The sequence below is a fragment of the Berghia stephanieae genome, chromosome 7, assembly GCF_034508935.2.
Source record: "Berghia stephanieae isolate SIO BIC M18660-M18661 chromosome 7, UCSD_Bste_1.3, whole genome shotgun sequence".
In the NCBI taxonomy this organism is placed as follows: domain Eukaryota; kingdom Metazoa; phylum Mollusca; class Gastropoda; order Nudibranchia; family Aeolidiidae; genus Berghia; species Berghia stephanieae.
In genome coordinates, this window is record NC_088366.1 from 31036544 (window position 1) to 31063248 (window position 26705).

The 26705-nt window shown below is 36.0% G+C and overlaps 1 protein-coding gene across 1 annotated transcript in view; it reads left to right on the plus strand.

The window, feature by feature from the left end:
- LOC144976526 (sodium-dependent proline transporter-like) overlaps positions 1–23330 on the plus strand; it is a 40926-nt gene extending 17596 nt beyond the window's left edge. The window contains exons 5-15 of the mRNA XM_078920818.1: positions 2480–2509; positions 7232–7347; positions 8788–8910; positions 9923–10047; positions 10627–10739; positions 13647–13723; positions 14986–15140; positions 18195–18295; positions 19837–20004; positions 21901–22023; positions 23142–23330. Of these exons, the coding sequence (XP_078776944.1) occupies positions 2480–2509; positions 7232–7347; positions 8788–8910; positions 9923–10047; positions 10627–10739; positions 13647–13723; positions 14986–15140; positions 18195–18295; positions 19837–20004; positions 21901–22023; positions 23142–23330 (1320 nt within the window). The remainder of the gene's footprint in view (positions 1–2479; positions 2510–7231; positions 7348–8787; positions 8911–9922; positions 10048–10626; positions 10740–13646; positions 13724–14985; positions 15141–18194; positions 18296–19836; positions 20005–21900; positions 22024–23141) is intronic.
- Positions 23331–26705: the final 3375 nt, after the last annotated feature.

Consider the following 26705-nt stretch of genomic DNA (forward strand, 5'->3'; position numbering starts at 1 on the left):
ATTGAAAAAGCATAAATAGGCCCATCTCTCGATTCACTAAGTCACTAAGACTAAGGAAAGAAAAGTTATCGTCTTTTCCCCAAATTAAAGTACCTGAGTAATTTTCTAATTTTTTCTGCAAATCGTCAGGAAATGTAGAGGATTTTAATATGTCTTTCATACGAAATTCTTTCAATTGTTGATCCTCATCAGGAACCCTAGATGCAGCGGTTGATTTTGTTGTTGTTCTACCTTTTGATTGAGGGACACCAGCACACGATGATGGTGCGTCAGGGAAATATGTGGGAAGGTCAGCTGGTACCATAAATTTTCCTGCTTTCTTCATTTTTGAATCCGGAAAATGTTTAGCCATATATTTGGTCGCTTGATCAACAGATAATTGGTCAGGCATGGCTTGAACCCATTTCAACTTCTCATTAAGATCAAGAGGAAAACTGTACACTGGAATTTTTTCTGTCGCACTAGCATAGCCCGATTTGCAGCCATACGTGCTGCATTTCTTTCCCATGATGATGGAATTCTAAGTCAAGTAGTGATTTAGAAAAATGAATAAATAATCCGATAAAGAAATAGTAAACTAAATTCCTGAATGTCAACAATGATAATCACATTTCCACTTAATTAAAAACATAAACTTTTAAAAATCCAGTGAATTGAATGAAGCGAGAGAAAACAAAGCAGTTGTGACCAGTGAAGTCGAAACACACAAAGAATGAAAATTTGATCGCTGACTTCACACGGTACTACATACGGTACCTAATTACGTATTCAATTTCCCCCTCTGTGTAACGAACACAACGAAACAAAGAATGGCGAAAATTTTATTACTGACTACGCACGGTACCTAATTACGTATTCAATAACCCCTCTCTATGTTACGAACACAACGAAACAAAGAATGGCGAAAATTTGATTGCTGACTCCCTACACACGGTACCTAATCACGCATTCAATTTCCCCGCCTTGTGTAACGAAGACGATAGCCTTAACCCCTAAGGTCAATCATCCTCGTGCTTCGGCCAGTATTATAGTAGGGCTATGATTCCAACCAATTACAAGGGCCCTTAATTAGCTAAAATATCATAAATAAGAAATTTCAATGAAGAGTGGGTTTGATATCGAAGGTCATGTATTCGATCGATATTTTAAACTTTAAAAACAATCTTCTCTAATTTTTATAAAATGTCTTTTGTTAGTATACATGTTTTAATATCAATAGTTGAGGGGAGTTGGTGTCCAGCTAGATGGTAAGGGTCGACTGACCATCAAAATAGTGATGTTTATTTAGTGTAATCGGACAATGGAATCTTATCTTTATTCTGATTGGGGAGAGGGGGGAGGGGGTGTATTGTTTGTTTTGTATTTCTTTTAGACAGTCTTGGGGGGGGGGGGGTCTTTCTAAAATAACTTTGTTTGCTCTGGTTAGTGTGACGTTTTGTTTTATTTATAGCATAACCTGACAGTTACCCAGTTGACGAAGCTCGTGCATTCAGGGCAATGTGAACTGGCCTTCCCGTCGGTGCAATAGTGTTATCATTCAATGAGAGCCAATTAGATCAATTAATTGAAGGCGAATGAAACACTTTTCTGCAATTCTAAATTATTTTGTTCAGGGCGTCTCAATAAAGTGTTCGAACATTGTAATGATACACTAATAATTACTATTTTAAAAAATAATTAAATTAAATAGGAAACTAAAAAGTGATGTCAATATAAAATAAATTTTTATAATATAATAACATTCCCTTTATTCATCCCGTAGGGGAAATTGGTCTCTAGGGTCCTTTCCAAGGGAAGACTGGAATAACCCAGGCGTGGGCCACAGTGCAGCGCCGCAAATTGGCTAGGGCAAGGTGACTTGCAAGAGCCACACTGCGCAGCGGCGGGTGATCGAACTCGGTACCTTTCGGGTACGAAGCAAAGACCGTACCGCTGAGCCACGCTGGTTCCGATCTTATTGGAAGTGTAAAACGCTTTCTTGGAGGACCAGATACATACAGTGTGTAAATGATCTTCTGGTTTCAGAGTGATGGAATCTTATTTTCTTGTATGCTGGTCGTCGATAACGATCATCCATCATCTCTCTTTTACTTCCCGTAATCCCAAGATGATGTCTATACATCCTGATACTAAAATAGTTATGCCACCTCCAATATTGTCATCCAATATGTGACCTATTCTTTATTATAGTCCTCCGAAGAACTGGTTACATATACACTCCCAAGGAGTTTGGAACCGCGAGAGTAGAAAGTGTGACGTCACGACTTCTCTGCCCAAATAGGATTCAAACGAATAGTATTGTTGCAACATAAAATTCTTCTTGAATGAAGGTAATATTCAAGGGAAATACCCTTATAATTTATACTGCTGTATTCTGGAAAAACCCATAATATTTTTTTAATGTGGCCAGAAAACTCGACCTCCAAATCAGGGTTGCCGATTTGGCAGATTTTCTGCCAAATGTCCTTTTTTTGGGCAGAATTTGAAGTCGTCTGGCAGAGAAAAATCGGTTTGACAGTTTGGCAAATATTTGGCAGATTTTATTTTCCGAGGCCTATGGATGAATGTATAGGTCTACTCCACGTTTTCCATGGCAATTTTTATGTATTAGTGATTTTTTTAAACTTGGAAAATGAAAAAAAAATTATGACATCGGCCTTGAGAATTTTTTGTTTAACAAAACTGATGAGTTTTCAAACGGGGTACTATAAATAGTACGGTTTGGCAGATTTTTGTGATATTGGCAGATTTTTAAAATCCAATTGTCAGACTGCCTGAAATTAATCTGGCAATCCTGCTCCAAATATCGATCGATTTAAATGACCTTCATCTTGGCAAAACAAATCTCAAACCAGTGACTTCGCAATTCTTAATAAGCAGGGTGAGACATGACACCAATAAAGCACTGTCACACGTATTTCCTTTTGGATAGAAGCAACGATCTTACTGGCCTAAACCCTCTTCCGCACTAGGACAGGACTGTCCTGGGACACTCCTGTCCCGAATCTGTAACATATAGAATTTAGAGAAATCTTCCGCACCTATTGGGACGGGACAAAACAGTCCCGTTGTGTCCCAAGCCGTTGTGAAATGCTACAAAATCAACGGGACAGGACTGTCCCAGTCCCGTGTTCATATCGTTTGTGATAGTAGAAAAATATAGCAGACTTCCGCACTAGGACAAAAAAGTCCCAGACTTGGCGGCGCCGTGTAAAAATTGAAATGCCTGTCTTTATTTTCTGCATCCCTACTACTACTACTACTACTACTACTACTACTACTACTACTACTACTACTACTACTACTACTACTACTACTACTACTGCTACTACTATTTCTACTGTTACTTCTGCTGCGGCTAATGCCACTAATATATTAATACCTACATCACTTATATTTTGTATTTATTTCCAATTCCATTGTATTTATTTTCCAACAAAACAGTCCACACTTTATTTTAGTTCACTTTTTATACTGCATTACACAGTTCCTTCCCGCCTCCCCTCTTTTGACATAATTAGGTATGCACCTTTTATAAATTTATATTGCTCTGTTTTAATTTGCGCTTCCTCACAACGTAGCATATAATTTCCTGCCCATCAATGTTTTTGTTTTTGCATCTTAACAACGCCACTACCACATTATCTCATTCGTCTGTAGTTTTTAATTCATCATGTGTTGTTGATGAAGGGGAAATCCGAAACGTCCATTTTATCTGTTTTCGTATATTAAACTGAAGCTTACATTCAATTTCACAGTTATAATTTATTTATTTATTTAAATTCTGAATATAAAAAAAAGCAAGAACAATTCAAAAAATAATTCTATGTGATGAAACCACGTACAGAAGGCATAGCAACATAAACATGTTCGGCAATTTAAAAACGTATGTTTATAAATATAATTTAAGAAGTGTCACACTTTGTGACACAGCAGTACAGTGTCTAAAACCGGTCGCACATCTATTCGGTAACTTGTGGGATCAATTATCTTTATCGTTATTTATTTCGGGAATTCTCAATGAAAATATTTTTAAGTAAGTCCTTCTGAGCCACTTGGACTCATTGTAAAACAAATTAAGTCCTTTAGAGCCTTGTAGCCAATGGTGCAGGAGTTATTCCGGTTTCAATAGCGTGAAGCGGACAATTAACGTATTTGTTTGAAAACCTATGAACAGGACGCTAGTCTGTAGTCTACCGCAGATTACTATCCCAGCTTGACAGGTACCCTTTTACACCTGAATGGAGTGAGTGATTGGAGTAAATTTTCTTGCTCTAGAAAGTACAAATTGGCTTCGGTCGGAATCGAACACAGAACCTCTCAGTCCAGAGTACAACGCGCTAACCATGGGCCATCTTGCCTCCTAAGCTTATAAATCCGGAACTTATCCATGTCTCTGTGGCGTTGAGCAGACAGATAACAGTTTAAACTTAAAAAAAATAAAATTCCCTTTTTCATCCCATAGGGGAAATTTTTCTCGAGGGTCTATTCCAAGTGAAGACTGGAATAACCCAGGCGTCAGCTGCAATGCAGCGCCGAAAATTTAGCTAGGACGAGGTATAACCCAGGCGTCAACCGCAGTGCAGCGCCGCAAATTGAGCTAGGCGAGGTGACTTAATCAACTGATGCCTTTCGGGTACGAAGCATGCTGACTTTCTATTATCCTCTTGAATGATGCTAGTCCGTCAAAGATTACTTTCATCAGCGAACTGGTACTCATTTGCACCTGGGTAAAATGAGGTGATTCCAAGAAAGTCATTTTAAGATAAGATCGGAGATCACCATAGAGTCTACGGAATTGACCCTTGAGCAATCTTTGGGTCATTAAAGGATGCATCCAATATTGTTTTCTCTTTCAATTTGTCTTTTTTTTTCCACGTAGTAAAGCACATTTATATGCAACCTCTATTTCATCCATTACTACTACTACTACTACTACTACTACTACTACTACTACTACTACTACTACTACTAGTAGTAGTAGTAGTAGTAGTAGTAGTAGTAGTAGTAGTTAGTAGTAGTAGTAGTAGTAGTAATGGATGAAATAGAGGTTGCATATAAATGTGCTTTACTACGTGGAAAAAAAAAAGACAAATTGAAAGAGAAAACAATATTGGATGCATCCTTTAATGAGCCAAAGATTACTCAAGGGTCAATTCCGTAGACTCTATGGTGATCTCCGACTACTACATCTACAACAACAACAACAACAACTATTACTACTACTACTACTACTACTACTACTACTACTACTACTACTACTACTACTACTACTACTACTGCTACTAGTAGTAGTAATAGTAGTAGTAGTAGTAGTAATAGTAGTAGTAGTAGTAGTAGTAGTAGTAGTAGTAGTAGTAGTAGTAGTTGTTGTTGTTGTTGTTGTTGTTGTAGATGTAGTAGTCGTAATAGTAGTAGTAATAGTAGTAGTAGTAGTAGTAGTAGTAGTAGTAGTAGTAGTAGTAGTAGTAGTAGTAGCAGCAGTAGTAGTAGTAGTAGTAGTAGTAGTAGTAGTAGTAGTAGTAGTAGTGGTAGTAGTAGTAGTAGTAGTAGTAGTAGTAGTAGTACTAGTAGTACTAGTAGTAGTAGTAGTAATAGCAGTAGTAGTAGTAGTAGTAGTAGTAGTAGTAGTAGTAGTAGTAGTAGTAGTAGTAGTAGTAGTGGTAGTAGTAGTAGTATTAGTAGTAGTGGTAGTAGTAGTAGTAGTAGTAGTAGTAGTAGTAGTAGTAGTAGTAGTAGTAGTAGTAGTAGTAGTAGTAGTAGTAGTAGTAGCAATAATATTACTCTTGCTATAAGAATATTTCATGATTATATAAATCTTATGTAAACAAATCCCATTGTACAGTGTAAAAAATCATTATCGTCATGTCGTATCTTATGTTGATTCATAAAATGTGAATTATTAGAGTTGCAATTGCCTACAAATAAACTTTTGAATCTTGTAAAAAAAAAAATAATAATGCATTCGCGCAGGTGTGTCCTGGGACAGTACTGTCCTAGTGCGGAACCCCTTTTGAATAGAAGTTTTCTCCAGTGGGACAGGACAAATTTGTCCCGGGACAGTTTTGTCCTAGTGCGGAAGGAGTCTAAGGATGATAAAATGTGACAAAACAGCATTTTCTGATGCCTCAACGATAAATTGCCTGCAGCACACAAGAAGCCATCTGACAACTAACTACAATACCGCACCAGTTACAGACGACTAGCATTCTATGAATTTAATTCATTAGGATAAACTATTCAGAAGATAAACTTACGGCAGTGAGGACGACCTCAGGACCACTGTGGGCTTCATTCACCAGACCGGACTGACCATGTGACGTGACGGGAACGAAGAAGAAGAAGATAAACGAATATTTGTGTTTTTTTCTTTTATTGGGGTTTTTTGTTTTTTTTATTTTGGTTTTGTTTTGTTTTGTTTTGTCATTTCAGTTTAGTTTTGGCCTTGTTATTATCCTTGTTCTACTTTAAATTTTCTTTGCTTGTAATTTCAGATATCACTTATTTCTAGCAGTAAAAGCATATTAACTTGACCCAGATTAACCCGTTAACTGCCGTACTCTGAAAGACACGTACGGTATTTTTAATTAGGCCAGAAATCTTATCCTTCAAATGTTCACCTCTTCAAGGATTGATTTATTGTACCCCAAACCATCAAATATTGGAACGCTCTTCCCGAATTGTGAGTGAACACAACAGGTTTAGACACTCTCAAGCGAATATTGTTAAACGCCAACAATGGCTGCCACATAAAACAACTCTCTTCTCCCTCGAATACAATAAATACTCAGAATTGAGTTAACTTTGAGTAACATTCAGATTCAGAATGGACTAGACAGCATTTAATTTGGCCAATGATGTCCAACATGGTCTATAAGAGTCGTACGTCATCATTAGAAAATCAATTGGGCCACGGAGGAAAAGGTACGTTTCGTCATAAAGAAGTTCTACAGGAGTTCTACAGATGGCAACAAAACTTGAGATCTACGTTCCAAATATTTGATGTGGAAATAAGCAGTGCGTTGATTAAAACAATCTTGGAGTTCAAATGTCACAAGTTCCCACATATTTTCCTGAAAAATTAATTGTGTACATAAATTTCAATCAAATGATTGTAGTTAAAGTACAGACTTGCATCATGTATAGTCTCATGGCTACAAGCTTCTAAATTTTGGCAGTTTTTTATTCCAGATTATTCTCATACTATACAATCGACTCTCGTTATTTTCAGGTCGTTTATGTTACAGCCACTCTCCCCTACATCCTACTTACAGTCATGCTGATTCTGGGTTGTACCTTACCTGGTGCTGGAGATGGCGTTTACTTTTATATCATGCCTGATTTCAGGTAAGTGGTTAAAACACCGGCGTACTGTGACAAAATACCTGGCTTTTTATATAAGCCTTCTCACTCTGAGATGTAAGGTGACTTACTCGGTAACTGTACATTAAATTAATATCCATTTTATTCAAGAGTCGCGCACAAAGATTATCGTCTGAAAATTAGTGTTCATGTGACCTCTCAGTTTAAGACGTAAGGGACGCAACTCAGTAATAATATACCACTGGAATAATCATTAATGAGTAATGTTCCTGATTATAGGATGATTCTAATAACGCGACTCAGTAATAGTTATTAAAGAATGGCATACCATGGTTACTAAAATTTACCTCACGGATCATAGTCGACGGAACTTAGTATGCACAGCAAAAAAATGACAGAAATCATTGCTTCTCCGTATTAATGTTAAGGGTTAAGGGTGCATTTGCATACATGTCTACTCGAAAATCTAAAAATTCGTAATTTTTTAGTGATAAAGATTATATTCGATATTTTATTTATTTTAAATAAATATTTTAATGACAAAGAGATGCTCATTAATTTGTGAAGTTTGAGCCAAACTGTCGTAATCCTCCAAATTTTACGTAATAGTAGGCAGGCCTGAGTTTGCTAAAATTGCCAACACTTTTACCTCTTACACCAGACTGGCATAAATCTTTTGTAATATATTAATTATTGCCTGTTTTATTGTATATGACATTAGTAACGGAACCAATTCAGACTCTCAAACTGAGGTAGCGGCTTTTTTTGGAATAACATATATATTGAATATTTAAATAAAGTTTATCATATTTAATCTGGGGAGAATGTTCACTTTGAGCTAATGCAATATCTCACCAGACTGCGTTAGGTCTAGTATCAATTTATGACTTACTTGACTTGTGAGCATTTCGCATCTCTGTCATTGGACTGGGATGCCTCGGCTGTATCCACCAGGTCGTGCTTTAGGCCTAATCTACGTTGTCGATTTATGACCGATGAAAAACCTGTTTATGAAATGATGTTGAATTATTTAGTTTATAACAGTTTCCAAGACAAAATAGAAAAAAATATTTTTGTCATCTATTGAGATATGGTGAAAATAGGATTGATCTACTATCGTGATAATTGGAAAACTTATCAATTTGTTCTTAATTTCTTTGTTATCATTCAGAAAAGTATTTGTTCTTCATTTATTTGCGTTCATTCATCAAATTGTTTGTTCTTCATTTATTTGCTTTCATTCAGTAATTTGTTTGTTCTTCATTTATTTGTGTCCATTCATTAAATTGTTTATCTTCATTTATTTGTTTCCATTCAGTAATTTGTTTGTTCTTCATTTCTTTGTTTCGTACAGTAACTTGTTTGTTCTTCATTTATGTGTTTCCATTTAGTAAATCGTTTGTTCATCCTTTCTTTGTTTCATACAATAAATTGTTTGTTCTTCTCTTCTTTCTTTCCATTCAGTGAATTGTTTGTTCTTCAGACCTGGGTCGAAGCATCCATCCAAGTTTTTTATTCCCTTGGTCCTGGATGGGGAGGTCTAATCGCAATGGCCAGCTACAATAAGTTCAGAAATAACTGTATGAAGTAGGTACATTTGAATACATCTAACAAGTTATACGTGGAATCTTTAACCAGTCAACTGCTGTACTCTTGAAAGACACAAATTTAGAAAATTGGCCAGGAACATCGTCCTTCAAATATAGATCGATTTTAATGACCCTCATCTTGGCAAAAACTCTCAAACCTGGGATTTCGCGAATTCCCACGTTTTTAAATACATGACTTTTCATAGTACGGCAGTTAACTGGTTAACCTGTTATGGATTTTGGATCGAGCGGTAACAAATTACAAATTTCACGTCTTTTTTGTGGAGAAATCGATTCCAAGCCTCCATCTAAATGCGGTTCAACATCTCCTCTCTCTCTCTCTCTCTCTCTCTCTCTCTCTCTCTCTCTCTCTCTCTCCCTCTCTCTCTCTCTCTCACTCTCTCTCCTCCTCCCTCTCTTTCTCTCTGTCTCTTTCTCTCTTTCTCTATATCTCCATATTTTCTCTCTCTCTCTCTCTCTCTCTTTATCTCTCTCTCTCTCACTCTCTCTCTCTCACTCTTCCTCCCTTTCTCTCTCTCTTTCTTTCTTTGTCTCTCATTCTTTGTGTGCTCGTTTTTCTTTCTTTCTCACACGTCCATCAAACAAATTATACATACGATGAGGTTAGTTGGAAAGTGAAAAATGGATTTTTTTAGAGTGTGAAATGAGCTGGACTAGAAGAACTATGGTTTTGCCATTTACTCGACGACGGGAAAAACAACATTTTTTTGAGTACAATTTATTTATAATTTTTTTTATTATTTCTTAATTTCTTAATTTATTCATTATAGTTTTATTTACTTATTTCTATTTTATAATGTTATTTATTTCAACTTAATATACCTCTTGCTTGCCCTAGGGGAAGTAAATTAGCGCACAAAGCTAGACGGAATATTCATAGAAAATGACATAGACTCCTTGCAGCTATTGAGTTTATGACTCTATAAGACCATTATTCCTCAAAATATACCCTACCTTTTCAAAGTAAGTTCCATGTTTGCCCTCGCCAGAGACTCTGTGCTTTTGACGATTGCCTGTGAAGGCACCAGTATTTTTGGAGGTTTTGCCATCTTTACCATCTTGGGACACATGGCCTATAGCGCCGGTGTCCCCATCACAGACTTTGCCAAGTCTGGTAAGTTGAATTTTTATGTCATAATTAACCACTTAATTGCTTAACCACTTAATAAATATATTAGGTGAGTGTGTGTGTATTTGTGTGTGTGTGTGTGTGTGTGTGCGCGCGCGCGTATACATTTATACATGTGTATCTCTATACATGAAAAAGTTCAAGTGTATGTTTGTTAATTAAAGTTAACACTATTATTTCAGGGTTTTTGTTTTTAAAAATTTAATTCTATATACTTATCCATTCCTCCGCTATTGCACTTAATGATGTTTTGCTTTCAATCAAGACGATGTACAAGGCTTTAGGGACTTTGATTTCATTTTTTAAGCATTAAGTCACAAATTGAGCAGTTACACACCATTGATGATTCGTGATGAAATTAGACGTTTGTTTCATGAATCGTGTTAAATTATACATTTGTTCATAAGATACCTAGGTGATGGCATCAAGGAGAGTTCTGTAAATTGAATATGAATGTATAATCAGCTAAATTATAAAACTTTTCTAGTGTTTTATGATGCCCGGTGTATGGAATATCCAATTGCCCAAACCTCTTCTAAACTTGTTCAAATATTTTCATTTCAGGACCTGGTCTTGCCTTCATCGTGTACCCTCAAGCCATTTCCTACCTTCCAATCCCACAACTGTGGGGATTTTTGTTCTTCCTCATGTTGTTTACTCTTGGTCTTGACTCACAGGTATGTTGTAAAACATCGCAGATGACGTCACTCATAACTTTACTGTTGGTTTTCTGCGAGTCAGAGAGGAAATCAAATCTTACCTCGTTGACTCCCCTCTAGGCCGGGTTGCTCATTTGTGACAATCCCCCCCCCCCCTAAACGGTATTATGACGAGTTAAAATTGGTGCATAACAATTCAATGTCATCTAAACTTATTTGATTTAAGATAAAATAAAATCCTCACTGAGCATAGCACGTTTTTTTTAAACTTGTAAAAATAGAAAACATTGTTATTCTTACTGATTTGAATTAAAAGTCAATATGTATGACCTAGCTCATTCCGACGAACTACCAACATAACACCGTGAGTCATAGTTGCTGTGCCCGCCATTCGACTGTACTCGTATATGCCACATATCGTCTCTGATCGGTATTAAGTTTGTCAAAAAGGGATATGAAAGTTATAATGACTAGAAATAAGACAATTGTTTTTAATTTTAGAAAATGTGTTCATTGTCTTCAATAAGACGATACGATAGACTTATCACTAATCTTTTTAATCTGACTATAAATTCAAATTTAAGAAATGAACCACCTCGAGAAAATATAGTGTGGAGCCGGTTGGTCACATAATGTTTTACCCTTCCATGTAACTGTGTGTCCTGGAATGAGTCCATGAATTGGTATCGTCCAGGCCCCGCTTTGTGTTCTTTGAGAACTGGGGTTTGAGAATAATTTTACGAAAAGTTGAGGGTTATTTTAATTATTCGATGTTATGTTAGGTGTAATCATTTTCTGATCAAATGAAGAAAAATGTGTTGGGTCAGAATATATATATATATATATTATATATATATATATATATATATATATATATATATATATATATATATTATATTATATATATATATTATTATTTAAAATATTTACCACAATGTTTGAGACAGTCTACATTAATGTTTCAGGCTTAATTTGCCATCGTCAGGACTGAGTTGTTTTGTTGACTGTTGTTGAAGAAACAACAACAGTCAACAAAACAACTCAGTCTGACGATGGCAAATTAAGCCTGAAACATTAATGTAGACTGTCTCAAACATTGTGGTAAATATTTTAAATAATAATAATTCGCTCCATTACTGCATGTCGAGCACTTTTCGTACCATATTTGTATCAAACACAATTCAATATATATATATATATATATATATATATATATATATATATATATATATATATAAATATATATATGAATAGTGGTTTCGTAATGGATTTCAATTAATACTCTTGACATCACCACTTTTTAAAGTTGTGTTACATGAAAGTTTTTGGGACGGGTAAAGAGATGTATCATGAGAGCATAATATTCAGTACATATAAATACTGAATAGAACTTATAATGAATTAGCGATTGCACATTAATAAATGCAATTAGTGTAATGTAATTGATTCATTTGGAAGGCATACACACATATACAATTATATATTATATATATATATATAATATATATATATATATTATATATATATATATATATATATATTATTATATATATTAATGATAGATATATAGATATATATATAATGATAGTGAATGATTTTTATAATATAATAACACGAGTTATCAATCACAGTTAATAACATGAGTTATTGATTTCTGTTATTTAAGATTGTGTCTACTTAAGGCCAGGCGAAACACAATATTAATTATTACTTCTACTCACAAACTAGTTTAATTGGCATTAATTAATGATAACACAATGTAAGTCCATCACCTCCCCTTATTCACACATGTTTCTCGCTATGTAGTATTTTCGAGATCCCTATAGAGGCAGTGAGTGCTAAGCAGATTTTAAATTATGTGAGAGAGCGAGATTGATAATTTTTATTGTTAATATATGTTTCTACCGGGAGTTAGTGAATCACAAGGAACCAATGATATTCCAGGATCTGGAGTTGCCTGGTTTATTACTGGTGGTTTTCTTGAGACCAATCGTATTCTGCGTATCGTCGTTGTTAGCGTCTTGTAATCTTCATCATCATCATCATCATTGCCTTTTTCGCCATGGGTCAGGGTATAGGCCACAGACAAACAGTTTCCATCCTTCTCTATCCTGAGCTAACTTTTTTATCTCATTCCAGGTCTTATCACTTCTCTGTATATCAGCATCTTTAATTCTTCTCCATGTTCCTCGTGGCCTTCCCCTTGATATTCTGCCCTGAGGGTTCCAGTCCAATACTTTCTTTGTTTTAGTGGAGCCATTCTTTCTAAGTCCATAATGTGCCAGAATTTTCCACAATGTTGCTCTGTCAATACTGTCGAAAGCCTTCTCGTAATCCAGAAAGTTGACAATAAGAGGAGAGTTCCATTCTATAGACTGTTCCACTATGACTCGCAGAGAGGCAATCTGGTCGGTGGTTGAACGGTTTTTCCGAAAACCTGCCTGTTCGTCCCGATCTGGAGTTGCCTGGTTTATTACTGGTGGTTTTCTTGAGACCAATCGTATTTTGCGTATCGTCGTTGTTAGCGTCTTGTAATCTTGTGAATCCTAATTAGGTCGATTATTATGGGTATTTGCCATGGCGGTCAAACCAGATGGCCCCCTATCTCGCCTGGCACCTACGTGTGAATTAACGCAATGTCAATATAGCGTCGATTTTGTAGCTAAGCAGATGTCCTTTCAATACCGTGTCAATCCTGTAGCTACAGCAGATGGCCTTGTAATTATGCCTAGGGCCATAACAATTAACATATTGGGCGACGCTGTGAGAATATGGATTGATTTATTTACAATCCTGGGAAAATTAAGAAGGATTTTAAATATATCACTACACGTACCCGGGTCCGGAACTAGGGCTCTACCAACTTGACGATCTCCAACCCACTCATGTTTACATAATATGGTAATGCTTTTTTTCTCCAATAAGTTTACCTACGTTGAGACTGTGCTGACAACCCTGGCTGACGTGTGGCCCAGGTTTGTGACCAGAAGACGTAAGACTATGTCCTATACATGGTTGGCATGACGTTGCTTTCATTGAACTTTGCTGCTAGGGTGAGTGATTTTCTTGTGATAGTAAATGCTTAGGCTACAGACAGTTATGGATATTGTAAGAGTGCTAGGGAGAAACCTCTATCCTATATTGTAATACAACAGCAACAACAAAATACAACTTTTAAAACTCAAGTCAGGTTATTTTTTTTTCACTCAAATAAAAGCCGGAATTGGGATAAAGGCGTATGCAAATTTGATGAATTAATTAAAATGAGCATCAAGTATGGAGAAGCAATGTTTTGCCTAAATAATGCCCCGCAGAGGTACATTGAAACACAGAAATAAATATTTGCATGCTTTATAGATTATTCAAATGCCGTTGACATTGTCCATCATGCAGAAATTATCAAATGTCTTGATTGATCACAAATTCATATTGGCATAAGAAGGCAGCCATAAGATTACAGGATCAATTTTCAACTTACATAAACATAAAATAGGAGTTAAACAAGGTTATATTCCTTCATTTCAATCTTTTTGGAAAACGAAAAACCATCCTTACTTTGGACCACGCACAAATGCCAACAATGATGAGAGTACAGTCTTGTACGGCTGGGTTTAGAAACATGGGCGCTATTTTTTTTTAAAAACTGGAAAGGTGCACAGCTGCATTTCAAAAATGGAGTTTTCGACGCATGAATAAAATAAGCTAGAAACAAAAAGATCAATGAGGAGTCTGTAATATTCTCAACCTGCGTCCGGAATTCGAATTATTGAAAACAATTTTTAAAAACAGGAAATTGAAATACTTTGGCCACAATAAACGGCATTGCACCATCTGTAAAAATATCTCCGGAGGAAAAGTAGGGGACAAGAGGCCAAGAGGTCATCCCCTAAGACGACACCAAGAGCTGGATTGGGATGACAAGTAAATTGCAATAGACTGGTAAATCAGGAAGAATGCCAGCCATTTCCAGTCGACCTCTTATGAGATAAGACCGAGGCCCGCACGCGTTGGATGACACTGTAAATAACGTAATGGGGTCGTGGATAGCTCATACGGTGGAGTCATGATCTCCCCGGCCAGGCGGAGTTGTCGTGCTAGTAAGGTCGCGGGTTCGAGCCCCCATCACCGGCGCGAAGTTTTAATTCTATCTTGTCTTCTGGCATTTTCCTACTCACACCATTTCTAGATAAGATTCATAACAACAATCTGTTCCTCCTTTTATCAATAATTACCTTTCTATGTACTTATTAACATTGTTTGACAGGTACGTTATGCCATTCACGATCATCTCATTGTCAATAATTACTTTTTGTCTTCAGAATGGTATATACCTATTCACATTGGTAGACTGGTACGTTGCGGCATTCACTCTCCTCCCTCAAGCTGCTTTGGAGTGCATTGTAGTCGCATGGATTTATGGTAAAAATGAAATAATGTAGTCATTAGTTTAGAAAAATAATCTCTAATTAGATCTCTCTGTACTTGGATGGTACATTTTATACACATTTACCCACTCAACTCAAGTGTGATTAACATTTGGTCTATATGTGGTAATGGGCACTGCAAAAGTGTTAGTGCTAAAATGACGCCTATCAGCCATCAACTTGCACTGCATGAAATGGAGCATAGGTTCCATATGGCCTGTTGGGGGAACAAACCGGCATTGTAAAGAGCATTTCAACTAAACGTGCTCAAAACGGTTTAAAAAATGGCATTTGACCAACAGCAATACGTAGCATGTAGGATGTGACATGGCGCCTGTTAGGGGATATGACAATTTTTTTCCCGACAGAGGCAAATCTGTTAATAGTCAGGTACTCACTTTACACATGAGTAAGGTGAGAGAATGTGAATGAAGAGAGCAAGTCACAACGCTCTAGCTCAGTTTGCACTTTGTTATTTTGATGACAAAAAATATTTGGTAGAGGTGACATGAACAAAATCTCTCAATTCTGGTCGTTTCAAAACTAAAATCACAATCAAACAACAGGTTCATTCAGACATAATACCGTTTTTTGTATTAAGTCACATTTTACACCCTCTATCATAATATACACGTTCACGTCTTGGGCCTTAACCCTCTCCTTACCAGCCATTTTCAGGATTTTCCTCAAAACTTGACACTCAACTAAAACAAAAATAGATTTTTTTATCACTCAGACATAATAGCAGTAAAATTCTTGCGATACATAATTTCTTTAGCAAAACATTCTCTACAACACACTGTTCATTTTCTTTAAATTTAATGATGTATAAAAGAAATTTGAATAAGAAAAATGTTGGTTGTATCGTAACGAATGTGACGATTTTCCTATAGTTTCTAAGGAGAGAGTTAACAAAAACAGAAACAAAGAAAATGAATGCATTCCATCGAAAAGAATTAAAAATGAGTTGGGTTCCTTGGGTTGTACTACCCAATTAGATCCTGAAAAAGATTTTTTAAAGAAAAATATAATGAGAACCCTATTTGTACAAATCATGGAAAAGATTGTCTTTTATATCTAAAAAGGTATGTACCATATTAGCAAGAAGAAAAATACCCCCCCCCCCCCAAAAAAAATAAATATGAATGTGATTTTTAAAAATAAGCATGCCTCGACTTTAGCATTGTTTCATAAACACCTTTTCAGAACTTTAATTCACACCGGTGCCGGTCCCAAATTTGTCGAGTAGTCTTTCAGAACCATAAGGCCCGTGGGGCAAGAGTTTATCAAGCTTTATGTTGCGTTAAAGGACTGGGACAGTTTCTTTCTACCCTTTGGATGATACGCGTTCAGTCAGACCTAACAGACCCAACTAGCCAATCAATCACAGATGGGTGAACTGACGGGTCAGAAAAAATTAATCTAATTCAAAGATATCGAACACATAAATTTCCTTGTAAGGTAAATGCTCTCCCACTAACTTTTGAGATTATTTACTTCTTGTGTCTTCTCGTGTATTCAAAGAATACAGCTCGAATCACATAATGAAAAATTGATTCAATGTTGATATCAGAATGATGAAAAAAGTGGGCATTGATATAAAGTAACATCCACTAAAATAATATGTCAATGCTCTTTTCAAAGGGCCAACAGGCAACAGCAACTAACCATATTAGATGATACATGCTGTATGTAAGGGAACATTACATTCTTTTCGATGAATACAATCCTCACCGACCAAATACCTCATTCCACCTGACTATGGTGAAAAAATATGAATGAACAATTGTTTTCCAAGACACCTACTTTGATCCGCCCATAGCGGAACTTCTAATTTTCTATCTACAAGTTACAAGTCTAGTGTCGTACATCAAGCCTATAGTCAGAAATGGCGAGTACTATAATTCCAGTTAGATGTTCATTGTGGTTTGATGTATGTGATTGGTGTCTATCGTGTTTTATGTCTACTGGATGTGACCCATTCCCTCTTGGATGAATCAGATCACGAAAAGTGAACTTTAATTTCAAATTATCAAAAATATGAAATGCTATCCCATTGCTCTTCGAGAAACTGTAATATTTTCCTCGGTTAAACATAAAAATCAGAAAAGCTGTGTATGAAATTATCTAGTGCCAAGAAAGCAGAATGAAAAATACAAGAAAATAATCGCCTGGCCTTGACTGAGATCAGTCGAGGCAAGGTAATTTTTGGCATGATTTTTTTTTCTTGCATATTCCAAACTGCTTTGTCTGGCATTGTTTCGTACACACCTTGTCATTGTCAGATTTGTATCTTGCACCAGTTGGAAAAGCGACCAACCAGCCAGATAAAATCAGGACGGTCCCGTTTTGAAAACCTGGAGGGAAAATACGGCTATGTGGTCTTGTCGTATGACACTAGTTTTCGTATCGAAAGCTCCTGGGTTCGAGTTGAGTCCTTGGAAAAAGCTCTTTACTCATATTCTTTCACCGTACTTATGTGTAAAATGAGTGTCTTGCCGTTAACAGCGCTGTCTCTGTCGGAATAAAAAATTGCCTAACAGGCGTCATGCCTCGTTTTAAATGTTTCGTATTGCTGTTGGTCCGGGACCATTTGTTAAGCGCTTTGATCACGTTTAGTAGATATGGCGCTATATAAAAAAAAAAACTCAAAAGGACTCCCCAAAAATTGGTCTATTTTTATTGATGGAAATAACCCTTGCATGTCTTTGGGTTATGACTTTTGACCAGCTAATTAAAACAGGTAACAGACATATAGAGTGTATTTAATGTAAGCTTTAATGTTCGGCAGTCTCAGTTTAAATTACATTTATTTTATAATTATCCACTATACTCTATAAAGGGTCATAAAGTAGCACCTGTTATTGTATCCCGTTTTAGCTCTTTGAACAGTTGGTCGCTATGCCAGTACCTGCTCCCGAATTTGTTACTTCGTATTTCTGACTATAAATTCATTAATCAATACATAGTCACCCCGTGATAATTCCAGTTTGAGTCAATAGATCACAGATATGACTTCTTTTTTAATAATTTACTCATGATATTATAGGCAGTGACAGGTTCTGTAACGATATAGAACTAATGATTGGCAAGAAAGTACCTACCATCTTCGTCTATGCTTGGAAGTACGTCACCCCAACTCTCATAATGGTATGTATTGATGCTATGCGTTTAGGTAAAATAGTGACAACATCCGAAAGCCGCATATCAGGTACCAACACACACGACTGTGTGTAACCTTGAACCATTTTTTAAAAGCAATCGAAAACAAATACTATCGGCGCATGATGGACATCATCTGGACAATCCATACATCGAATGGAGAGGTTTATATAAGAGTTGATTCTATAACAGGACCACACGAATCCTTTGCAAGGGAAAATTGTCTTGGATAGGTCTTGTGTCTCGCCATGCGACATTGGAGGAAAAAAAACAACACAAAAGCAAACAACATTATCCAAGGTACATTGGAAGGAGGCAAAAGGAGAGGACAGCAAACAAAATACTGGATGGATAATGTAAAAGAAGGGACATGAATGGACAGTCCAACACTATAGAGGAAAGCTGGGGACAGATCTTGATGGCGGGCCCTTAATGCAAAATCATCTCTCGTGTCTTCTCTGCAACGAGAGAGTGAGAGTGAGTGAATGAGGACCACTTTGTCAGTTGATAAACTGATGGAATTCTATCGAAAAACGTGATCAAAACGGCATGTTGTTCTTATATTGCTGCAAGTCACGTGTTATGATTTTGCGTTGTAATAATTCGATGTCTCCCAGTTCAATAATGTGTTACTGTCCTTGATGTTGTTAAGAAGTCACTTTCTTCATTAAATTGACGTTGTAATTTTGTAATTGTTTTGTTGTTATTGTTATTAATTTGTTGTCAATTTTTGTCTCATCTCAATGTATTAATATTTTGTGTCGTCATTGTTACCAATTAATTGTTGCAGTTATGTCATTGTTTTTGATGTTGTTATGTTGTCAGTAATAATATTCTGCTGTCAGTTTGTGATTGCAATTGTTGCAATGTTGTCATTAAAATTAGCATTGATATATCAATGTTGACATGTTATTGTTTTCCATTTCTTAAATTGCCATAGTCATCACTGACGTTTTGTCCCTCTTTTTACACATCGCTATATGGCATAAAATGTTGCTGTTATCGACACATGTAAAATAATTAGTACTAAATGTGTAGTTGATAACGCCATTGCCATTAAAATCATTATGTTGTCATCGCATCAATATCTATTCTTCATTATTGCTATTAAGGAATCAATGCCATTATTACCCCCCCCCCCCCCCCCCCAAAAAAAGAAGACAAAAAAAAAATCAAAACAAAAAACGATACAGTCGTCACAGTTTTGTTTTTAAAGTCAAGCAATGGTGAGCGCGGTCGCTGATCGAATGCATGACAATAATTGATGCGTTTTATTAGTTAAGGCATTTCACACAATTAAATCACTCAACTGAAGTGTAAATGAACAAATGGCTATCACAGTGACATAGATCTTAGTAATATTAGTACGAAAAGAAAATTTTACTGGCCAGTTGTAGGGTATACCATGTTGGGAGAATCATTAAAGAAATTGAATCGTATCATGTATGACAAAATCATTGATTTATCTTATATAGAAATGTTTTATATATTTATTTATGAATCTATTCATTAATCGTTTTTATTTACAGATTTTATTTTTTATCACCCTGGTATTCTACAAACCTCCGAGATACGAGGGTTACCATTACTCTTTGGGGGCGGAAATAGGAGGGTGGTTATTTGCCGTTGCGCCTTCCATCGCCATCATTGTAGTCGCAATCATGGAAGTCAGAAAACTGGAGGGGTCTTTAATACAGGTGATGTTCTTAAATCGTAATGGGGCGGAAAGCTGTTTTCTGTCTTTTTCGACCCGTGCACATATTTGCAGGTCTGATAACCGAGCCAAATTATGGGCCTTTTTAAACATTGTTGTAATGGACCATACTTTGCGTTGTTTTGAGAGTATTTTCATTACAACAATGAGTCCATAACAATTTGGGTTATCAGACTTGCAAATAAGCACACACTGATCTTGTGCCTTTTATCTGCGCAGTGCATACCTCCAAAAAAAAACACACCCTGATCATTAATATAGCGCAATACTTGTAGACGTGCTCAAAGCGCATTACAAAGGGTCCATAGCCAACATCAATGCTTAGCATGTAGGGAAATATTACAATTTCTTTCGACAAAGACAACGCTGTTGACCGCAGGTACTCAATAAAACCAAACAAACAAACTTGGGCCTTTAATTAGCGCAATATCCACTAAACGTGCTCAAAGCACTTTACAAAGGGTCTCTGACTAACAGCAACCGGTAAATTTAGAATGAGACATGACGCCTGTTAGACGATATTACGTTTTTTTTTACAGAGACAACGCTGTAAACGCCTAGTACTCATTTTATACTTGAGTACGGTGAGAGAATGTGAATAAAGAGCCTTTTCCAAGAACTAACTATGACCCGAGCGAGGTTCGAACCCAGGTCCTTCCGATGTGTCATACTACAAGACCACATAGCCTCACGAATAGAATGAGAGACGTTCCGCCGCCAATAGCTGGATCGAACCCTTACTGGTCCGAAGGAGAGTGTTGCATCATTAGACAACAATGCAGCATTAAAGAAAAGCCAATATGTGTTCCATCGTCTCCAAACAGTGTTTTGCCTATGTGGTTAAAGTGCAGGATAATAAATTAAAGCACAAAATAAAAAATAGTAATAATGATAATAATAATGATGATGATGATAATAATAATAATAATAATAATAATAATAATAATAATAATAATAATAATAATAATAATAATAATAATAATAATAATAATAATAATAATAATAATAATAATAAATAAATAAATAAATAAATAACAATGCTCTTATGACATTTTTGTATGTCGCTGTCTTCGGGGATTGTGTAGAATTAAACTCCTGTGCCTACGTTCACAATGATAAATTTTTATCCTGGAAATCAGTTTTAAAATATGCAATTCATCATTTTGACTTAAGAAGAGCCTTCAAGTATCCCAGTCAGTGACCGACGTTGGTAACGTGTTTAATGTCACCAGACGGACTGTCAACGCTCTCTGGCAGCGTTATCAAGCCACAATATTATACACACACACACACACACACATACATACATATATATATATATATATATATATATATATATATATATATTCATGGAAAATGTTATCTAAAGCAACAGGATCCACACCATCGTCAAAGGAATGTGGCTTATGCAAGGAAGAAAAATATACTATCGTCAAACAGCCTCTTGAGGCCACACTCAACACTAAAAAATAAATATACAACAGACAGCTGTCCACATCGACGAAAAACCTATTAATCAACTTCGAATCTGCGGAATCACTTCAACAGTGAACAACAACAACAAACCAACAACAACAACAACTCCAACTTCTGTCACACACAGTCCGATGATGGCCGGAAACATTCATGTAGAATTCAATATCGTTGTAAATATCATGTTAATAATTTGCTCCGTTGTTGCTATCAACCTGTCGAGCGCTCTTTTTCTATCATAAAACGATTTGCTACATTTGCATTACAAAACGATAGTTCAATTGGTAGATCCCTGGACAGATAGGGATAACTCCAGTCATGACTGAAGGAATTTCACACTTATTTTATTGTATCAGTTTATCTAATCTTGTCTTAACATACATTATCTTTTTTTCATCCCTTCCAGAGCTTAAAGAAAGCATCTCGACCAACCTCAGAATGGGCACCTGCGTTACCGGAAGTTAGGGAGAAATATAACAATAAAGCGGATATGACGCCGTTGAGTGACGCGGACCTTTATGCCTTGAAAGTGTGAACCTTGATGGATCATTTCAACAATATCATTATGAAAGAATTGGTGGAGGGGAGTATGGAGGGTTGGGGTGAAATCATCCAAACATCAACCTGTCATACTCTGACCAAACACTTCATTAAACTTTATTTCAAATATCGACGAATTGAAATTGAAATTAATATTGACTTGTCAAAAAATCTCAAATTTGAAACTCCATTATCCTATAAAATATATAGTAATATCAACTTATAATTACGGGTGTGTCGCCTTGTTCTTGAATTTGTGGTCAACAAATTTAAAGAACACAGGAGAAGAAAGGTCAAAGACATTTAATGTTTTCAAAAACTTTTTTTTTCAAATTAATAAATATAATTTTTTCTTAATTAATGTTACGCATTAAGGATACATTTTCTGTCTAAAAATGCTAATTAATATAAGATCCTCTGAATGACAATTTAAATATACATACAAGGGTAGACTGGGAAGTCTTGACGCCGCTCTTGTATTTTCAAAGCAATAATTGAGACAAAATTGACAAATGTATCAAAACGAAGAAGACATGCATTTATCACCATCAGACCTATGGAAATCAACAAATCTTATCACTGAAAAGCAAATTCAGACTACACAACACTAATGTAAAAGGAGTCCTGTCTGGCTCAGAAACATGGAGAGTGACCAATACTCTCACTTAACAGCTTCAAACCTTCACAAACACAAACAGATGTCTTCGAAACATACTCGGTATCGGATGGCCTGATAAAATCAGTTATAAAGACAAGTGGTTAAAAGCTGGACAAGAGAAAAATAAAAAATAAATCTCAACAAGAAATTGGAAATGGATTGGTCACAATTCAGAACACCAACAAGAGACATGACGAGACAAGCTTTGGATTGGAACCCTCAGGAAAGAAGGAAGGTTGTTAGGCCAAAGAAAACACGGAGAAGGTCTTGTGAGGAAGAGGTGAAGTTGGCGAGATTGTCTTGGGGAGGGATGAAGAAGAAGACACAAAACAGAATACGGTGGAGATGTACTGTTGAAGCCCTGTGTTCCACAAGAAATGTAAAGGATTAAATGTTGATCAAAACGAAGCTTAGTCGATGTCCTTTCCGATTATCATTTTAATTTTCAGCATAGTCAACGTTCCCATCCACAAAGAGCCGCCAACGATGCACCAGATATTACATCGCGTCGAAGAGAATTCACGTGGCAAACTTTGACATTATCGAGTCATCTCCGCCTGCATTTCAACATCACTGCCAAAATTTGCCTCCTTGAGGTGTCTTCTACGTCTTCAAGAAAGCGTCCTCTTACAATGTGACCATGTGTTTGTGTGACCATACAGCGGGCAAATACCTTTCTGTAACCAAGGATTTCTCAAACGATATATCCAACCCTTCCCAATAAAATTCCAAAGATTTGTGAAATATCAAATTCTTTTATTTGATGATTGGTTTGTTAAATTTGTCGAATTGTTCTTGATTTGCTTCGCTCGATTAGGTTTGCAGACGACCATTGCGAGCTTGCTCATAATTAATGTCGGTGGAAACAGCATCAGTTCAGTAAAGGGCTTAATCCATCTTTGAACTGTTCGAATACCAACACACGAGTCACCGTAAGTACGTTTCGGCATTTTTTGAATGTTTATGGGTGCATATCTCTTTGTAGCAAGGAACTCTGTCACAACAAGCTGTTTATTGCATAATATTGTATGTGATTTCTTCGACCGAAATGTTCGAATAAGGGTTCTTTCAAATTAGATAAATTAAGAACATGAAATAGCATCTAAACAAAATTTGGTGACCTAATAGAAGAACAAAGTACGCATATTTTGACGTATAATAAAATCGGAGATCTTCAACAGGCGTCACGACTTTTCCGCTAAGCCTAGAATAAATATACATATATGTATGTATACATAAGGGATGCTGGGGTGAAAAGTCAGAAATTGCTTTTTAGGATCCTGAGACCATTTATAGTTATTAGGAACACTGATAATAATAATAATAATAATAATAATAATAATAATAATAATAATAATAATAATAATAATAATAATAATAATAATAATAATATAATAATAATATACTTTATTGATCTCAAAAGAAATATAAATTAGTTTACAGACGTGGCATGCATAAAAATGTATAAACATTAAGTTGAGAATATATGGCGACAATGTATTATGGCGACAATGTATACATTTATATATGCGAATGTACAAAAATGTAAAAAATATACAAAGAAGAACCAATAGCGACATATATTAATTTGATAAATTGAGATAGACCATACCTCTGGCCTCTTGTCCGAACTTGTATGTGTATATTTTAAAAATAGTATTTAATTTAAATCACAGTTGCGCGTTAAAAATTCGAACACCATGTGGCAAAAATGAATTAAGGTGACGAGTTGTCTTTGTTTTTATAGATATGAGGCGACGGCTCTGTGGCGGGTTGTGTGTTATTTTTGTGGGATCGAGTCCAACCAATAGCTCCATGGTCTGGATTCGAACTAGTATGCGCGCTATGGCTCTTGTTACCAGCTGCGCCACTCAACCTATACCACAAACGGCTCAGGTTTAATCTAGGGGTGATTAAGAATTGCCTTAGGGTCCCTTATAACTTAATTGTATTCATAACAAGCGAGTCAAGACAACAGTAACGCCCAATACAATAATAACAATTCTATACATAAAGTTTAATTAGATTGTTACAGGAAAAGATAGAAAGAATAAGTAGTTATTTAATATAAGGAAGAATAGCTCTAATTGAGTGGATCTAATTTATTATTTATTTATCTATTGATTTATTTATTGATTTATTTATGATTGATTGATTGATTTCGTTTGTAATCATTTTTGTCTGTGGAAAATACATTTGAAAATGGCATAAACCCGTTTGGTATCTTTATCCAGCCGGCTTGCTTGATTGAGGCACATGTATCAACTAGTTCCAGGGTTGGCTCCTGCTTCCAGGGTTTTCTGGGCTTCACAACAGTGTGTTGTAGTTATGGGCTGACAGGAATCTTCTGGTGTCGGCGATGACTGACATCAGGGGTTTACCACTATGCAAGGACTGGGAGGCAGGGATTCGGCACGGGCTGGGTGCTTCAAGGAAAAGGACCTTCAATTAGAGTTAAAACAACAAGGTCTTAGAGTCAATGGAGTTTGTCTTTCGCCACCGGATCGTCCTTGAGCGACACATCATAATAGCCTTTATTTGCGACAAAGGCAAGGAGAAACAGTAACTCCATGATAATGGTAGTTATTACATTTGTATCAAACATCAACTGACAGTCGAGCTATCTTACATGATGAGAATTTAACAGGGTTGTGTCCCTGGTATTTCTTAATTTATTTTATTAATTATAATTGAGGTTATGATGTGTGGCCGGCGATTGGCGGTAGAGTACAGACATTCAATCAATATGCATATTGAATATAAATGAAATAATAGCATAGATCCTAAACAAATGTTAACTATAGTATAAGATGCATATAGATATAGTTTTGTACAGGTATTTCAACTTACGAACATACATGGAATAGCACAATTAAAAAAATACACAAACTATAATAGTAATGATAGATTAAACATTGAATTCACAGTAATATCTCGTTCCACTGTGAATGTTAACCAATAATTCATTTTACCTTCAACCGAGAGCAGAAAACTTTTACAAGTTTGAAATTGGAGGGATAGCTCTTCTTTCTTGGGATTCTTAGCGTGTGTGTGATTCAATTCAGAGATGAATTTGATTTTGTGACTTAAAGTGACGCTTTAAAATTATGGGGATGACCAATCAGAAGAATGTTCCTGTTTTAGATAGCCAATGATATTCAGATGCTTTGGTAAGAAAGAATTACGGAGAGCTAGAACAGTAATTGCAATTTTAGCTACTCTTGAACGAGACAAGAACCTCAGGGCATATGCACGTTGTAGTCTTGTTTGGAAAGGGTAATTAGCAGGGGAATATGAATACAATGGGCAGACAATTTGAACAGGTAAATAGGCCTTAAGCTGAAAGTGAGTGTTCCGTTATACAATGGGAGGTTTCTCACCTATTGACCAAATTTTCCGTTAGCAAAATTTAGAGCTTTATTGGAGAAAAGACTGTCCATGTTTTGAGTATTTTAACTCGAGGTGTTAATCTGCCTTGGCAAATATATATTGTCCACTAGATTTGAAGTGGTTTTGAATGAGACGCAGACGAATGATAAAGAAATCACGCAGTGAAAGAAAATCGTTCGTCACAGGCTCTTCATGGAGAACTTAATATATTTCTGAAGGGGGGCTTGGCTTCCGGCGACAATAGACGTGGTTTGCTGCTCTTGTGATGATAATGTACCAGATACTTGTTCAAAACTACAGCTAATTGTGTGCAGAGCCGTTTTGAGTAGCTGGCTATGGTATGTCCAGGAAAACGGTTACCTAAAGAAAAGAATATCACCTACACAATAATTAGTCTTTAATTCGGCATCGCTCAAACAAGATGGGGGAATTGCCTCCAACATATCATGATTGATTTCATCTTGAATGGTATCCTCTGGAAATCTATCATCCTCCTCCATTTGTTCCGCCAATTTTTTTTCAAGAGCATCATTGGCCTCATCATCATCGTCTGAACTGCATAATAATTTTATTTTTGGTTTCGAAGTGCCGCCAATGATAGTGCAGATATTGAGGACGTTTTC